General features: G+C 38.0%; 1 protein-coding gene across 1 annotated transcript; it reads right to left on the reverse strand.

The window, feature by feature from the left end:
* Window positions 1-375: 375 nt before the first annotated feature.
* IDO1 (indoleamine 2,3-dioxygenase 1) lies at window positions 376-13620 on the reverse strand. The gene is made up of 11 exons (XM_079909262.1): window positions 13526-13620; window positions 12816-13079; window positions 8668-8763; window positions 8437-8556; window positions 7846-7964; window positions 7175-7189; window positions 4985-5084; window positions 4313-4430; window positions 3183-3234; window positions 2583-2731; window positions 376-1419 (listed from the first exon to the last, which is right to left on the reverse strand). The coding sequence occupies exons 2-11, from the start codon at window positions 12912-12914 to the stop codon at window positions 1055-1057; spliced, it is 1233 nt and encodes a 410-aa protein (XP_079765388.1). The 5' UTR covers window positions 12915-13079; window positions 13526-13620; the 3' UTR covers window positions 376-1054.
* Window positions 13621-14740: the final 1120 nt, after the last annotated feature.

A 14740-nucleotide genomic window follows, 5' to 3' on the forward strand; every position in this document is an offset into this window, starting at 1 on the left:
GACAGTGTTATAGACAGGAAAAAAAATGCCATTGAGGGAAAACGCGTTGTAAACTTTTAAAAATTATAGATATATAAAATAATTGTTACATCAAAATCATTGTCTTTATGATCTGGAAGAAATAGAAGAGCTATTCTACTTTTGAACGCATGTTGTTTAAAATTTCCATAGATTAACGTAGCCTATCAGTTGATTTTTTTTGTGGATGAATTTGCAGGTCACATACAGGATTGAATCATAGCTGGAAAACATCTTAATCTATTTACCTCTGATTATTTTTAGATGTGTGAAAACAGACGAGAGAGGTAAGTGAATTATTGAAGGCCACAGAGCAGTTTTCTTTTTAACAGACTTTATTTTTTTAGATCAGTTTTAGCCCACAGCAAAATTGAACAGAAAATACAGAGTCCCCATGTATCTTCTACCCAACACACGCACAGCTCTGCACACCAGAATGGTACCCTTGTTACAACTGATAAACCTACATTGACACATTATGAGAATCCAAAGTTCACAATTTACATTAAGGTTCACTGCTGGTGGTGTGGGTTTTGGGAAATGTATGGCATGTGTCCACCATTATACTACCATACAGAATAGTTTCACTGCCCTAAACATGCTCTGTGCTTCTCCTGTTCATCACTCCCTCTGCCCTAACCCCTGGCAATCACTGATCCTTTTACTGCCTCCATGGTTCTACCTTTTTCCAGAACGTCACATAGTTGGAATCACACAGTCTGTAGCCTTTTCAGAGTGACACCTTTCACTTAATAACATGCATGTCATGTTTCTGCAGGTCTTTTCCTGGCTTGATCACTCATTTCTTTTTAGCCCTGAATAATATTCTACTGTAAGGATGGGTACCTTGGTTTATTTCATGCTTCCAAGTTTTGGCAATTATGAATCAAGCTGCTATAAACACCCATTGGAGGGTTTTTTTTTTATGGACATTAGTTTTATTTTCCTCTCCTCAAGTTATGAATGTTAATGCTATTTCTGATATAATGGGAAGTGACATTACCACGTGTGGTAGCAATATAAGCACTTTCTTGGATTAATCTTCCTTCAACAGGGAATTCACAGTTGTATCTCTTACAGTCTTTAGAAACCCCATGAAATCGGTGCCTCCAGTTCCTTTATTTTTTGGTTCTGAAGGCTCTTCCGAGGTTGGTTTTCTCTTGGATGACTGGCTTGCAGGAATCACAATGTACTTAGCTACTACTTGCAAGTGGTAGTTTCTCAGAGAGACCATGGCTTGCACACATTCATTGTAAATTTCCTGCAGGGTAGCATCACCTTTTGAAAGGACAAACTTGCGGACCGAGGGGCCTGACTCTAACGAGCGAAGAAAGTTCTGGTGAGCTGATGGCATATATGTTCTCATTTCCTGGAGGAATTTAGCAGCAGAGTCTGAAGGAACTAAAGACAAAAATGGATTAGTAAGGAGGCCAAAGCATTCTCCGATCCAGGGAAGAAGGGCAGAGTGAGGTCGGAGCGGGCGGCCACGAATCTACAACCATCTTGTTAGCATCCTACTAGTCTCGCTACTAGTAAAGGTAATTATTGTAAAATATACTTAATTCTGAAAACCACATGAACTAAACTCTTAATATTTTTGTTTTGCTTCCTTTCTCACTTTCCTACTGGATTTGATCCTTCTAAGAAGGACAGAGTATATGTACTATACCTGACAGATCATGTTGCTGAATCCAAGAGAATATAAGGGATCTTTTTTTTTTTCAGTACGCGGGCCTCTCACTGTTGCGCCCTCTCCTGTTGCGGAGCACAGGCTCCGGACGCACAGGCTCAGCGGCCATGGCTCACGGACCCAGCCGCTCCGCGGCATGTGGGATCTTCCCGGACCGGGGCACGAACCTGTGTCCCCTGCATTGGCAGGCGGACTCTTAACCACTGCGCCACCAGGGAAGCCCAAGGGATCATTTTTAAATAAGTGAATGAGCTCAGGAAAAAGCGTATTATCATGCAGCCCAAAGCTTTCCCCTTTGACTATTCAATAGAAGTTTAGGAAGACAAAGAAAAGTAGAAAGAAGTTCTTCCTGGAGCTTCTTCCTCTGCCCCCTTAATCCTCTAGAAGGAATATAATGAGTGTGGCTCATCTTTAAACTCTGGCGCAGGCATTGCCCCGGGACCCCCAAGGCAGTAGGACGGTGGAACTAGACAGTGCCAAGCCCCTCCACTCCCCAGTTTCAACTCATGGTCTTATCTCATTTGCAGGAGACTTTCTTTTTCTGAATCTGGTCTTACATTTTCAGAACATGTGATATTGGTTTCACCACAGTCAATCAGACCTCACAGACATGTTCAAAGGTCAAGATCAAGACAGTGTTGAACTTGGTCTAAGTTCTGGCTTCACCGCTTTCTAGCTCGTTAACAGGGAGCCTGGCTATTATCCTCTTTAAGTTTCTGCTTCTTCATCTGTGAAATGGGATGATTGCAATAAAGTCCCTACTATTCTCCTAAAAGCATCAGATAAGCTCAGATAAGGTGCTGATGGGAAAGTACTTTTTAGATACTATTCTAGTAGCATAAGAGATGATGATTATTTGTCATGTGCCACTCACCTCCACCAACAGTATGCTGAATGCCCAGCACAATATCGAAGCACTGGAAGATGCTGCTTTGCGCTGCACTGCCTCCGGCAAACTTCTTTGGGGTGTCCCAGACACCTTCATACAGCAGACCCTCTGACAGCAAAGGGTTGCCTTTCCACCTAAACCAGGAAGGAAAGAATAATTGTTATTTTATGAATTGCCAAATTTTCATATGTCAAATCTTGCAATAGAGGATGAATGGAAGGTGAAATGAGATAGGTTTCATTATACTTCTTCCACATTCTCCCTTCTACTCATGTTCATGCATGAGAATAATAAATAATACGGTTCTGAGCAAATCTGACGTAAGTATTCTATGCATGAAACCTTACGTTTGCACTACCAAAGATTATTCCACTCTCTTTAAAATGACTAGCTTTCCTGTCCATACTCCAGCGTATGCCTGGCCAAGTAATAACCCAGAGAACAGTCTGTTGTTTCTTACAATGTATATTTTAGGATATAAATGGATTCTTAAACTGGATTGATAGTAGGGACCATCAGTGGAAACGTCGTCTTCTTTACGTTAATTGTCTAAGAGAAAACAGATTCAAGCATAAGGCTACGTACCCAGACAAGTATATGCGAAGAACATTGAAAAACAGATTTGGGTCCACATATTCTGAAAAAAAGATGAGATATGTTTAATTAAGTAGCATCAGATAGATTGGGAAAAATCAAGGTGTTATAAACAAGTGATCATGGATTTCAGCATAGGATATGAGAAAGGCGTTAGGTCGGCCTGTGCAGAGACATTCCCTGAGGACAAGCTCTCCCTCACTTGCCCACTCTCAACACCCGTGTCCACTGAACGGGGTCTACCTTGGGGCTAACACACAGCTTGTAACAAAGAGCCTGGGCCCACCACCACTTATCCTCAGGAGACCTATTAAGCTGCCAATATTTACTTAAGGCTACTTCATGTGTTTACTGATACAACAGATAAAATACAACAGATAAATTTATCTGATACAACAGATAAATTCCTTACATAAAGAAAGCAACAAGCGGAAACAAAAAGAAAACTGAAAACAAAACCTCCAGGAGCCCTGTGGACAACGGGTGTCCCTCCCCAAAGGTTGCTAATGTCTTTGGTTTGAAGGTCTATCTTCTTGCCAAAGCCCAGTGATACACAGTCACCTGTTTGTTAGGAGCATCCCAGTAGGGCACATTTCCTTTCGCAAATCCTTGTTTCTATACTCTTTTGGTTATTGCTGGGTTTTAGCTGTTAATTTGCAATAACTTTTGAGCTCAATGGCTTTTCTATTTTTCTTTTTTTTTTTCCTTTTTTAGTTAGCTTGTGAAAAAGCAGAATTTGCAGACGGTTCCTATCAAGCAAAAGCTAAGTTTTTCAGAACTTAAAACATCCTGTACTTTTGGTAAGTTTCTCCACAGTTTTTAGTGAGAGACAAGGATGTTCTTCAGAGGTAAATAGCCCTAGCTTGGAATTCTGGCTTCACTATTTACTACTTATGTAATCTTGAGTCATTTATCTTATCCTTCCAAATTTAGATTCCCTTATATGTAAAATGGACATAATAAAACCTGCCATATGGAAAGTATAATGATTTAGTGAGATAAAATAAAGCGCAAACACACCCACTATGTGAGAGTTGGTTTTGCTTCTGTTTTCTCTACATCTTAGATAACTAGAAACATTTGACTGTGGCCTGGCATGTTGTAAGGCATACAATACTTGCCATGAATTTGGTGAAATATTTCACGGGCTTTGCGCAGACAAGAAGCTATATCAAGCAATGCCTTTCGCAAAGTGTCTGGGTCTTCACGTTGTATTGCATTAAATATAATGGGGATCACCTTTAAAAAAAAAGAAAAAGAAAACAAACACTTAAGATTTCCTAACACTAAATATTGGCATAGAATAGAATTCTCCTAAATCTTAATCCCCCAATTAAATTTCATATTTCCATTTCTTTCTTGGGCTGAGTACCGTCTGATTGTTTGACTAATTTCCATATATTTAATTAAGCTTGGATTTGTCCTTATTCACTTATCACTTAGAGATAAGTTTATATAATTCTATATATTTCTATTTCTGAGGGACGAAACCATTAGATTTATGTCACTGTGTGATAGAGTTCCAATGCCAAGTTTCATTGAGAATACTTCTCTCTTACTGGGGTTTCAAATTTTATTCTAAATATATGGCTTCTACATTTTATCTTTTAGGTAATACACAAAACCAAATAAAATATTTATTTCTTCCAGATGATCCCTTGTCTCCAATTCAGTCATCAAACGCTCTATTCAGTCAGGATAAAGTTATTTCATGCACAATATAGTTCAGCTACTAAGTGATTGCTCTGCTTATGTGAATCAAGATACACATTTTCCAGGATAGACGGACATACTTTGATTGCAGAAGCAGCTGCTGTTTCCACCACCAGAGAGACCAGGAAGAACCCTTTACCACAGTCTCCGCCAGGAAATGAGAATAGGATGTCCATGTTCCTAAGAAAAGTAATCCAGGAAGTCAAGAATTTAGAAAAATATAAAACAAAAACACTAAAAACAAAAGAATTTAACAAAAATATTGATATATTTGTTGAATATTTATTAGTTTTCAAGTCTTTTTATTTATCCTACATTTTCAAAATAATCTTGTGAGATAAGTATGGCAGGTTTTACTGTATCCATTATGTAGTTAGGAGTAGTAGTGTTAGGTCTATTGTCTAAGGTCATATAATTAACAGTAGATTAAGCTGAGACTTGAAATTCCTTTCTAGAACTTGAAACTAAAAACTTTAAGACTAGTTCTTTCTCTATTATCCCATCAATTTTTCACACACACATGTATTACTGTATATATATATAGACACATACATATATATATATATATATATAAGCTCAATGTTTATAGAGATATCTGTGAGGTATGGTTTTTAAAAGTAGAATTTTGGCTTAAATAAGTGTATTCATATCCATATTTTTATCTGTGAGCCTGATTCAATTTCTCAGTGATTTATCTGCCTAACAAAGGAATTGACTGGGAAATTCAAATAACTGATTACCCCCTATTTTCTTTTTCACTGAAGTTTTGCATTGATGCAAACGTGGTCTCAGTTATCTGTATATATCTGAGTTTCATGGCAGTTAAATTTATGGTCTCAACCCAGACGACTTGCTGTGTGACCTTGAATAAGATTATTTCATCAGTTTCAGCCTCAGCGTTCTCATCTGTCAAATGGGACTGGTGATATCATTCTCCCATTTGAAAACCTTCCGTAACTTCCCATTTAAGATACTGTTTAAACCCCATATCAGAGCCAAAAGTCCTACATAATATTTTTAAGTTTATTTTTTCATCCGTTTCCTGTACTGTTACTTTCGTCATTCATTATTTATCAGCGACACTAGCCTTCCTTCGGTTCTGAAATGCACCAAGATTTTTGTTACTTCAAAGCCCTCACTCTTGCTGTTTTCTCCACTGTGAACATGCTCAGGCTTTCCTTCTTCTAACTGATGCCTAGTCACTCTTCAGGACTCAGCTTCAATAACTTGTTGTAAGGATTCTTCCCTCATGCCTTTTGTTTGGTTAGAACTCTTAGCACTTTACTTTCTTAATCCTTCTCTTAATCATATAGTAATTTACATAATTTTCATATATCTTCTTTCCTCCACATTAGCCCAGGTTCATCAGGGCAGGCTTATTCCAATGATAATGACTTTTGTTTCCTTAGCTCTTAGCCTCTATTTAGTACACAGGCCAAAAATAGTAAGAATTGGGTCAAAAGGAATAGATTTATATTTCTGGCCTCTGAAGTCATTGAGTCATAGATGCGTAGGTGTATGTGCATTTTGTATATATGCGTATTAATTAAATTTACTGACAGATCTTCCTCAACTTATGATGGTGTTACAGCTCAATAAACCCATCTTAAGGTGAAAATATTTTCAGTTGAAAATTCATTTAGTACACCTAACCTACCAAACATCATAGCTTAGCCTAGCCCCCCTTAAACGTGCTCAGCACGCTTACATTAGCCTACAGTTGGGCAAAGTCATCTAACACAAAGCCTATTTTATAATAAAGTGTGGAATATCTCACTTAATTTACTGAATAATGAAAGCGAAAAACAGAATGGTTGTCTGGGTGCAGAATGGTTGTAACTGTATCAGTTGCTTATCCTGTGATTGCGGGGCTGCTGGGGAGCCGTGACCATTGCCCAGCATCACAAGAGACTATGTACTGCGTATCTATCTCAGGAAAAGATCAAAAAAGTACGGTTTCTAGTGAATGTGTACTGCTTTTGCACCATATTAAAGTCAAAAAAATCTTAAGTCAAACCATCCTTAAGTGAGGTATCATCTGCATATGCAAGTATATATATTAATAGCTATAATATCAAACAGATACAGTCTCATCACAGTCATAGATATTATTAAGGACCAGAACTACTTGCTCTTTCAACAATCATTTGAATTACTTTTTGCCTAAAATCAATTGGTGTTTCAAAAGAACACATTTGGAGGGTATTGATACACCTATGTTTACTTTGAATAACAAATAATTCTTAGAATAAAAAAGATCGAATACTCACTCATAAGTCATGGGCCTTAGGAAAACAGCCATGAAGCAGCGGATCAATTGGAAGAGAGAAAGGAAACCAGTGTAAACATTAAATGCTTTTGAATTATTGTTATTCCATTTAATACTACTGATCTAGCAAAGGTAAAAACAATAGATAAAAACTAGAAAAAATATGTTTTCTGATATTTATCAAGTAGGCATCACAAACGCCTAATTTAGGACTTTTATAAGTGAAATAAAAAATTAAATATGCAAGGAGCACACGTGGAGAGTCAAAACTAGTTGTCACTCATAAGAAAGCTTTCTAGATGAAATAATTTCATTTTGTGGTATTCCCACATCTAGAATACTCCTCTGTAGATACACACTGAGAGCCTCTGACCCTTCACTGCAGCAGGGTCCATCACTCAGTGCTTAGGAAGTGCCTAGTTTCAAGCAGGCTGCTTTGAAAGCCCAGGCATTGCCATCTATCTAGCCAGTCAAATTAATCAAACTGAACACTTAAGATGTGTGCACTTCACTGTATGCTAATTAGACACCTCTCTCTCACATGCATATGCATTTTACACCCCAACAGCAGAAAAGAAAGCCCCGCTGCCAAAGATTAAACGAATGACTAGCTCCCCTTGATTCAAATGGTGTGCACTCCTTTCATTCCTGTTATAATCGCTGTTTACGTACCCACTGGGATCCTTTTTCTTCCAGTTTGCCAAGACACAATCTGCATAAACCAGAATAGGGGGCAGTCCTAGCTTCTCCGATACCTTGCAGTAAGGAACAGCAATATTGCTCGGCAAGACCTAATTAAAACACGATAGTTAGCGTTCACATTTGAAATGTCTCACCCTTTCTTCTGCTTTCTGGGTGTCAAAACATTAACTGTTATACCTAAGGGCACTGTGGAACCAAACAAAGGTCATTTTCTCTTCCTCATTTCGTAACTTAATCCCAGTGCTTGTTAAACCCTTACGTTTTAGATTTGTGATGATGCAGACATAATCTGGGCATGGAGAGAACAAAACAGTAGAGGGCGAAAGGAAATAAAAGCTGTATCTTGATTTTCTAATGGCCAGTGAACCATTTGCAGCCATTCGCTCATGCATCCATCCATCTCACAAATATTCGTTAGGCAACTCCTCTGTGCAAGGTACTCATTCTGTTTCCCAAGCTTCACAAAATGCAGTTACAATACTTTTAGAATGTTTTACATTAACTGTAAACTGGATGTAAATCTGTCATGTTAGCATAAGAAATATGAGAAAATCTCCAAACCTTCCGGACGTCTCCATCACCTTCACCCCACACGTACGCCATGGTGATATACCCCAGAACCAGATGTGCAAGGCGCTGCAACTTGTGTCCTTGGAGGCCGTCAATGCTGAAGGTTGTTAACTGAGAATAAACAGAGAGGTTGACCCAACTCAAAATGCATGTTGTGATAGCTGCAAAGCCAAGTTAACACTTTGAAGACGCTAAAACAGAAAACGTCATATTTTTTCAAACCTTCTCAACTTCTGCACGTAGTTGGCCATTCTTAATCAGTTCAGGCAGATTTTTAGCAATGGAAATCCAGGCATCATAAGGGTGAGGTAGCTCCTCCTTGAAAAGAAGAAACAGGACTTTGAGTTACTAGTGGAAGGTATCATAAAATAGTTTTGCCTCCGCGGATGGTCCGTCTTGCCTCTTTCGCAGTGCTGTGCAATGCTGACACTCTCTTACCTGTCGAGTGACACCAGCCCATGCATTGTCATCTGCACACTCAGGGCTCAGGACCTTCTCTGTGCCCTTCTTCTTCCTCTCATCTACTTCTTTTTCAGAGGTCACTTCAAAAGTTTCACTGAAATCTTCCTGACTATTCCATTCTATTCTTATACCTCCAGTGAGGAATCCTGTGGATTCTACCTTTTCACATTAAGTAATTTATTGCTATCTGCTATTATTTTTTTCTCTTCTCAGCTAGATTTTAAGGTTTTTTAATGGAAGAGAAATGAGATTTATTAAATGTCAGTAGGAGACTAGGCAGTTTTACTCAGTAATTTCTCATTTAGTTATAATAATGGCCCCAAAAGTTGATTGTTATCTCCATGTCATAAATAAGAAAAGCAAGTGTTGGGCAGTTTTTGTAACTTGTTTTGTACATACAGTTCATTGTGATTCAAACATGAGGGTTTCCAGCTTTTAAAAAATCTTGCCCTTTTTACATCTCACTACCTGATGGCAAGGATTTTATCATGCTTTTTATCCTATTTTTCTTAGCACAGTACTGGACATGTACGAGGTGCTGTATATATACATGTTGATTGCTTCCTTTGGCACTACAGGCTAATTTTTTGCCCAGCAAGTAAAAGTGAAATCCAAATAAAAGAGTGTTAAAAACAAGACAACAGGCCCCAAATGGAGTAACTTAAGTCCCATGTCACCAAATCAAGACAATACTTATCACAGTTTCTGCCTCTCCCAAAATGGAATCTTAAACCAGTCAATTCAGGATTACCTGGCCAACAAGTAGTGCGGTCATCTGCTCACAGACTGCTGCCATTCCCTAAAGGAACATGACCTTGACACCCCAATCTACTTTTTGCTGGTGTAACTTCCGTGTTCCTGCTCTCTTCTGCCTAGAGAAGTCTTTCATTTTTGTGCAGCTCCTGAGACCTCCTTTCTTTCTGCTAGTTGGGATGCTGCCTGATTCATGATTCCCTGAAGGAAGCCAATGACATCTTTAAAATTTACTCAGTTGGGTTTTGTTTTTTAACACGTGTCTCCCTGGATCTTATATTTATAATCACATCTCAAGGGAAAACATAAAAACCAAAGGCCTAGGCCACACCCTGGAATGAGATTCACATCCCTGAACAACTCCCCTAGCAACAATTAAGCTGCTTCCAGACATGCTCTTAGCAGCACCAATACTATGGGGATGGAGGACACATCAAGGTGAAACCAAGGTGAGTGAGGCTTTAAGCTTCAAAACCAAGTTAATATTATAAAGAAACTATAAAACACAAAGACAAATGTAACATAAACTTCAAACATGTTCAGGGGCTGCAGATAATTGGCTAGACTTAATCTGTCAGGGCAGATTTTTAGGAATGAAAGATCCAGGCAGTATATTCACTAGATAGTCACCTTTCTTGTTTGCTCTGAGTTTTTCTCCCTAACCACACAAATACTGTGCTCTGGTGTTTTTAGTAATACAGATACATTTTCTTTGTTGTGTATTTCACTGTGTAGCATGCCCGACTTTTTGATTATTGCTATTTCCCCAAAATAACAGAGATACTTTATTATGTGTCAAGATTAGTGTCTTATTGGACAGAACTTTCAACACATGTAAAATTCAATCAGTAATATCCTTCTGGTTCAGAGGATGCCTAAATGATAGAATATAAATTAATAAAGAGTGACACAGAGGGCCATTCAACTCCTGCTAGATTAGAGAATGTATTTTGCATCTACATGGAATCAGAAGACATATTATTTTCCTTTAGAATAGGAAGCTGATAGATTATAAGAGATGAAATAGACATTTTTGAACACATAATTTCCAGGAAAGATCTTCAGTGAGGAAATAAAAGTAACCTCTTTTTTTTTTTTTCCATCCTGTTTTAGGATATTGAATCTAACTTCCTAAGCATCTCAAGTAGCAACATTATTTTTTAAGTAGCTCAGGAAGAGTTTTGTTTTGCTTTAGTTTTCGGGTTTTGCTTTAACCCTTGGAATCTGTTTTAGAGGTCTACATAATTACTGTGATTTTTTTTATTTTCCAAAAGAACCAACTTTTTAGGAAAAAAAAGAATAAATTTGATATAAGGCTTTGCAGTTTCTGAAAAAGTTTTTTTTGGTACCATTGATAAATACATCCTTGAAACATCCAATCCTGGCACTATGGCACTTGTGTGCTTGTATGAAGGGGAAGTAAGTCTGAATATTATGGATTTGCAAATATAAAGTAAACCAGTGCTTTTAGTAAAAAAATTAAAACATACTTCATTTTCTTCAATTAACTTAATTATGCGAAGAGGAAGACTAGACTGGGGAAAAAAAATTGTTTCAGATTTGCCTGAATTACCCAAGGTAGTTACAGGATGTGACTTCTAAGTACAGTTAGATTGGAATCTCTGAGTAAATTATACATACGCTGCCTTTAAAGGTTCCCTTTAGAGTGTGCACTCATCCATTTGAGCCACAAACAAATAGAGACATCCTGGTATACAGCATTGTCACAACATGTAACTGGTTCCTAGAAATCCTCTCCTGGAATCTCATGTACCTTGTTAAACCCAAGAGTAGGGAAAAAACCCAACAAAAAATGCCTTGTGATCTCTCCTTCTCTTGAGTGAGGCTGTGTAGCATAATTGATAACAGTTTTAAGATCACAGACTCTGCTGTAAAGAGAGAAGTAAGTCAGAAAGAGAAAAACAAATACCGTATGCTAACACATATATGGAATCTAAAAAAAAAAAAAAAGGTTCTGAAGAACATAGGGGCAGGACAGGAATAAAGACGCAGACATAGAGGATGGGCTTGAGAACACGGGGAAGGGTAAGCTGGGACGAAGTGAGAGAGTGGCATGGATATATATACACTACCAAATGTAAACTAGATAACTAGTGGGAAGCAGCTGCATAGCACAGGGAGATCACCTGTGACCACCTGGAGGGGTGGGATAGGGACGCTGGGAGGGAGACGCAAGAGGGAGGAGATATGGGGATATATGTATATGTATAGCTGATCACTTTGTTATACAGCAGCAACTAACACACCATTGTAAAGCAATTATACTCCAATAAAGATGTTAAAAAAAGAAAAAAAAGATCACAGACTCTGGAACCAGACTGATTAGGCTCACATCCTATCTCTGCTATCACTAGCTGTGTGAGTTCGGATAATTACTTAAATTCTGCATTCTACATTTCTCATCAGGAAAACAAGATTAATAACATACATACCTTTCAGGATGATTGTAAAGATGGAGTAAGTTAATATTTGTAAATTTGCTAAAAAAATGCGATGTTAAGTGTTTGATGATTACAATATTAATGATAAGATGCTTTTCATGACACTCTTAGGAAGATAACTTAGGAAAATGTAGTTTTAAGGCACACCTTCACTCTAATGCCTTGCCCTTTGTAGGCAAAACTTGTGGAAATAAAAAGGTAGCTCTAATTCTCTCTAACCCTGAATCTTAGGCTCAGTAAACACCGAGCAATATTAATACAACACAAAGTTGCTTGGTGGCCCACCTCAAAAACATTATCAAAGCAGGAACACATATTTTATACAATCTAAGGTATATCAGCTGAGAAAGGGGGTTCTTTGACTCATGGGTCATTTAATCCTTTTTTTTTATTTTCAAAATATCCTCTGAAATTCAATTGCCTTAAACCAAAATACTTCTGTAGTCTCCTTAACTCATCACACTCTGTGCCTGTGTAAGATAAGCAAGAAGTGCTTCTAAGGCTAAGTTTCTAGGTAGAAAATTTTAAGAAAGTTGAGACCCCTTTTTTCAAACTCTGCCTCCAATTTTGGTAATGCTTTATCCACTTGTTCAATAGAAATTACTGAACCACATTTGTTCTATAGAAGTTAACTTGTCCAGGTAAATCATGATAAGAAAATATTCTTGCCCAGATTTCAGTGCCCTTTCTTACCAATGGATTGGGCAGAGCAAAGCCCACATCTTCATCTATGTGGTATTCTTCAAAGATCTTCCAAGAAGTTGCCACAGGAGATGACTTGCCAGGTGCCATTCTTACAGCCTGCTCCTCTGGTACTTCTCAGTCTCTTGAGTAGTTTCAGATCATCTATTTATTAGAGAGGCTGTCATAGCCAATGACCACAACTCACCTCACAGGCAGCAAGAAATTACTTCCACTTTTAGAATAGTTTCATTTTCTACTTTCTTTAGGTGTAATCTGATGAAAAATAAAACTAAAAAAGTCTCACTATTCATCATACGAAGAAACTGAAAGTTTATATTCTGGCAAACATTTATTACTAGGAACATCTACTGCCTTAAGGAAATCAGAAAGGGCCTGAAACAACAAAAACCATAAAAATAGGTGACCAGAAAGAACATTTTTATTTTATGGGAACTTTTGAATCTTTGAATCAAAATAATGAATTTAATCATGGCTAACGTCCTAAACCATCATTTAGTTATTAGTTACTGGCCTTCTTTAAACCCCCAGGGTTCTTTGAACATATTAGTGTCTTGTTTCAGTAGCCATGAAAGAAAATCTCTGGTACCCAGAGTCAGTGCCTCTGAAATAGAAAAAAAAAAAGAAAGAAAGAAAAAAGCAAGCACATGAAGAATTTAGAAACATAGCATCTCTTCACCCCCTAGCTCCATTTTTCTTACCCAGTCTTTTATGTGCATTCACAATGATACTGTTCTTTCTTCTTCATATTCCTAATGAGTCATTTTTAAGGAAGATTTTCCTGCATCTCTACTTTATCTGATCTCTAAGGGACTGATAAAGAAACAGTCCACATGTGGAGACTCTGGAATATGTTCATAGTTGAAAGAAAGGATAAAACACCTTGAAAAAGGTTCTTTCAAAATGCAATTAAGATTGCATTTGGGGGCTTCCCTGGTGGCGCAGTGGTTGAGAGTCTGCCTGCCGATGCAGGGGACGCGGGTTCGTGCCCCGGTCCGGGAAGATCCCACATGCCGCAGAGCGGCTGGGCCCGTGAGCCATGGCCGCTGAGCCTGCGCGTCCGGAGCCTGTGCTCCGCACCGGGAGGGGGCCGCAGCGGTGAGAGGCCCGCGAACAGCAGAAAAAAAAAAAAAAAAAAGATTGCATTTGGTAAAGATTTTCAGGGTTACTGCAGGTCTGTGGTCACTTACAGGCATCATGTGATCTTATAATCTCATACAAGAAGCTGAAGCAAGAGAAGAAGCCATGTTGCTCCTTATGACGGTCAAAAGGAAAAAAAGGAGTTAGTGTTCAGTATATTAAAAGACAATGCAGTGCTGTCATCCAGCTTGTCAGTACTTAAAATACATTTCAATAGTACATTACATTGGAATGACTACATTATAGAATGTTTTTCACACTATTCTTCCTTATTACATTATGGCTTTTTTTTTTTAAGATGTAGTTTTCCAAGAATAGGTTCTCTTTACAGTAAAGATAGAGAAAACTGAAACTAAAATTACACAGCCAAGAGAACACAATGGCGACTCTTCTTTAAAATGAATTACTCATCCTCCTACACTGTTGGTGGGAATGTAAGTTGGTACAGCTACTGTGGAAACCAGCATGCAGGTTCCTCAGAAGACTAAACATAGAATTACCATATGATTCAGTAATCCCACTTCAGGGCATATATCCAGACCAAAACTCTAATTCAAAAAGATACATGCACCCCTATGTTCATAGAAGCACTATTCACAAGAGCCAAGACATGGAAACAACCTAAATGTCCATTGACAGAGGAATGGATAAAGAAGATATGGTACATATATAATGGAATACTACTCGTCAATAAAAAAGAACAAAATAATGCCACTTGCAGCAACATGGATGCAACTAGAGATTATCATACTAAGTGAAGTCAGAAAGAAAAAGAA

Source organism: Stenella coeruleoalba, assembly GCF_951394435.1.
Source record: "Stenella coeruleoalba genome assembly, chromosome: 21".
In the NCBI taxonomy this organism is placed as follows: domain Eukaryota; kingdom Metazoa; phylum Chordata; class Mammalia; order Artiodactyla; family Delphinidae; genus Stenella; species Stenella coeruleoalba.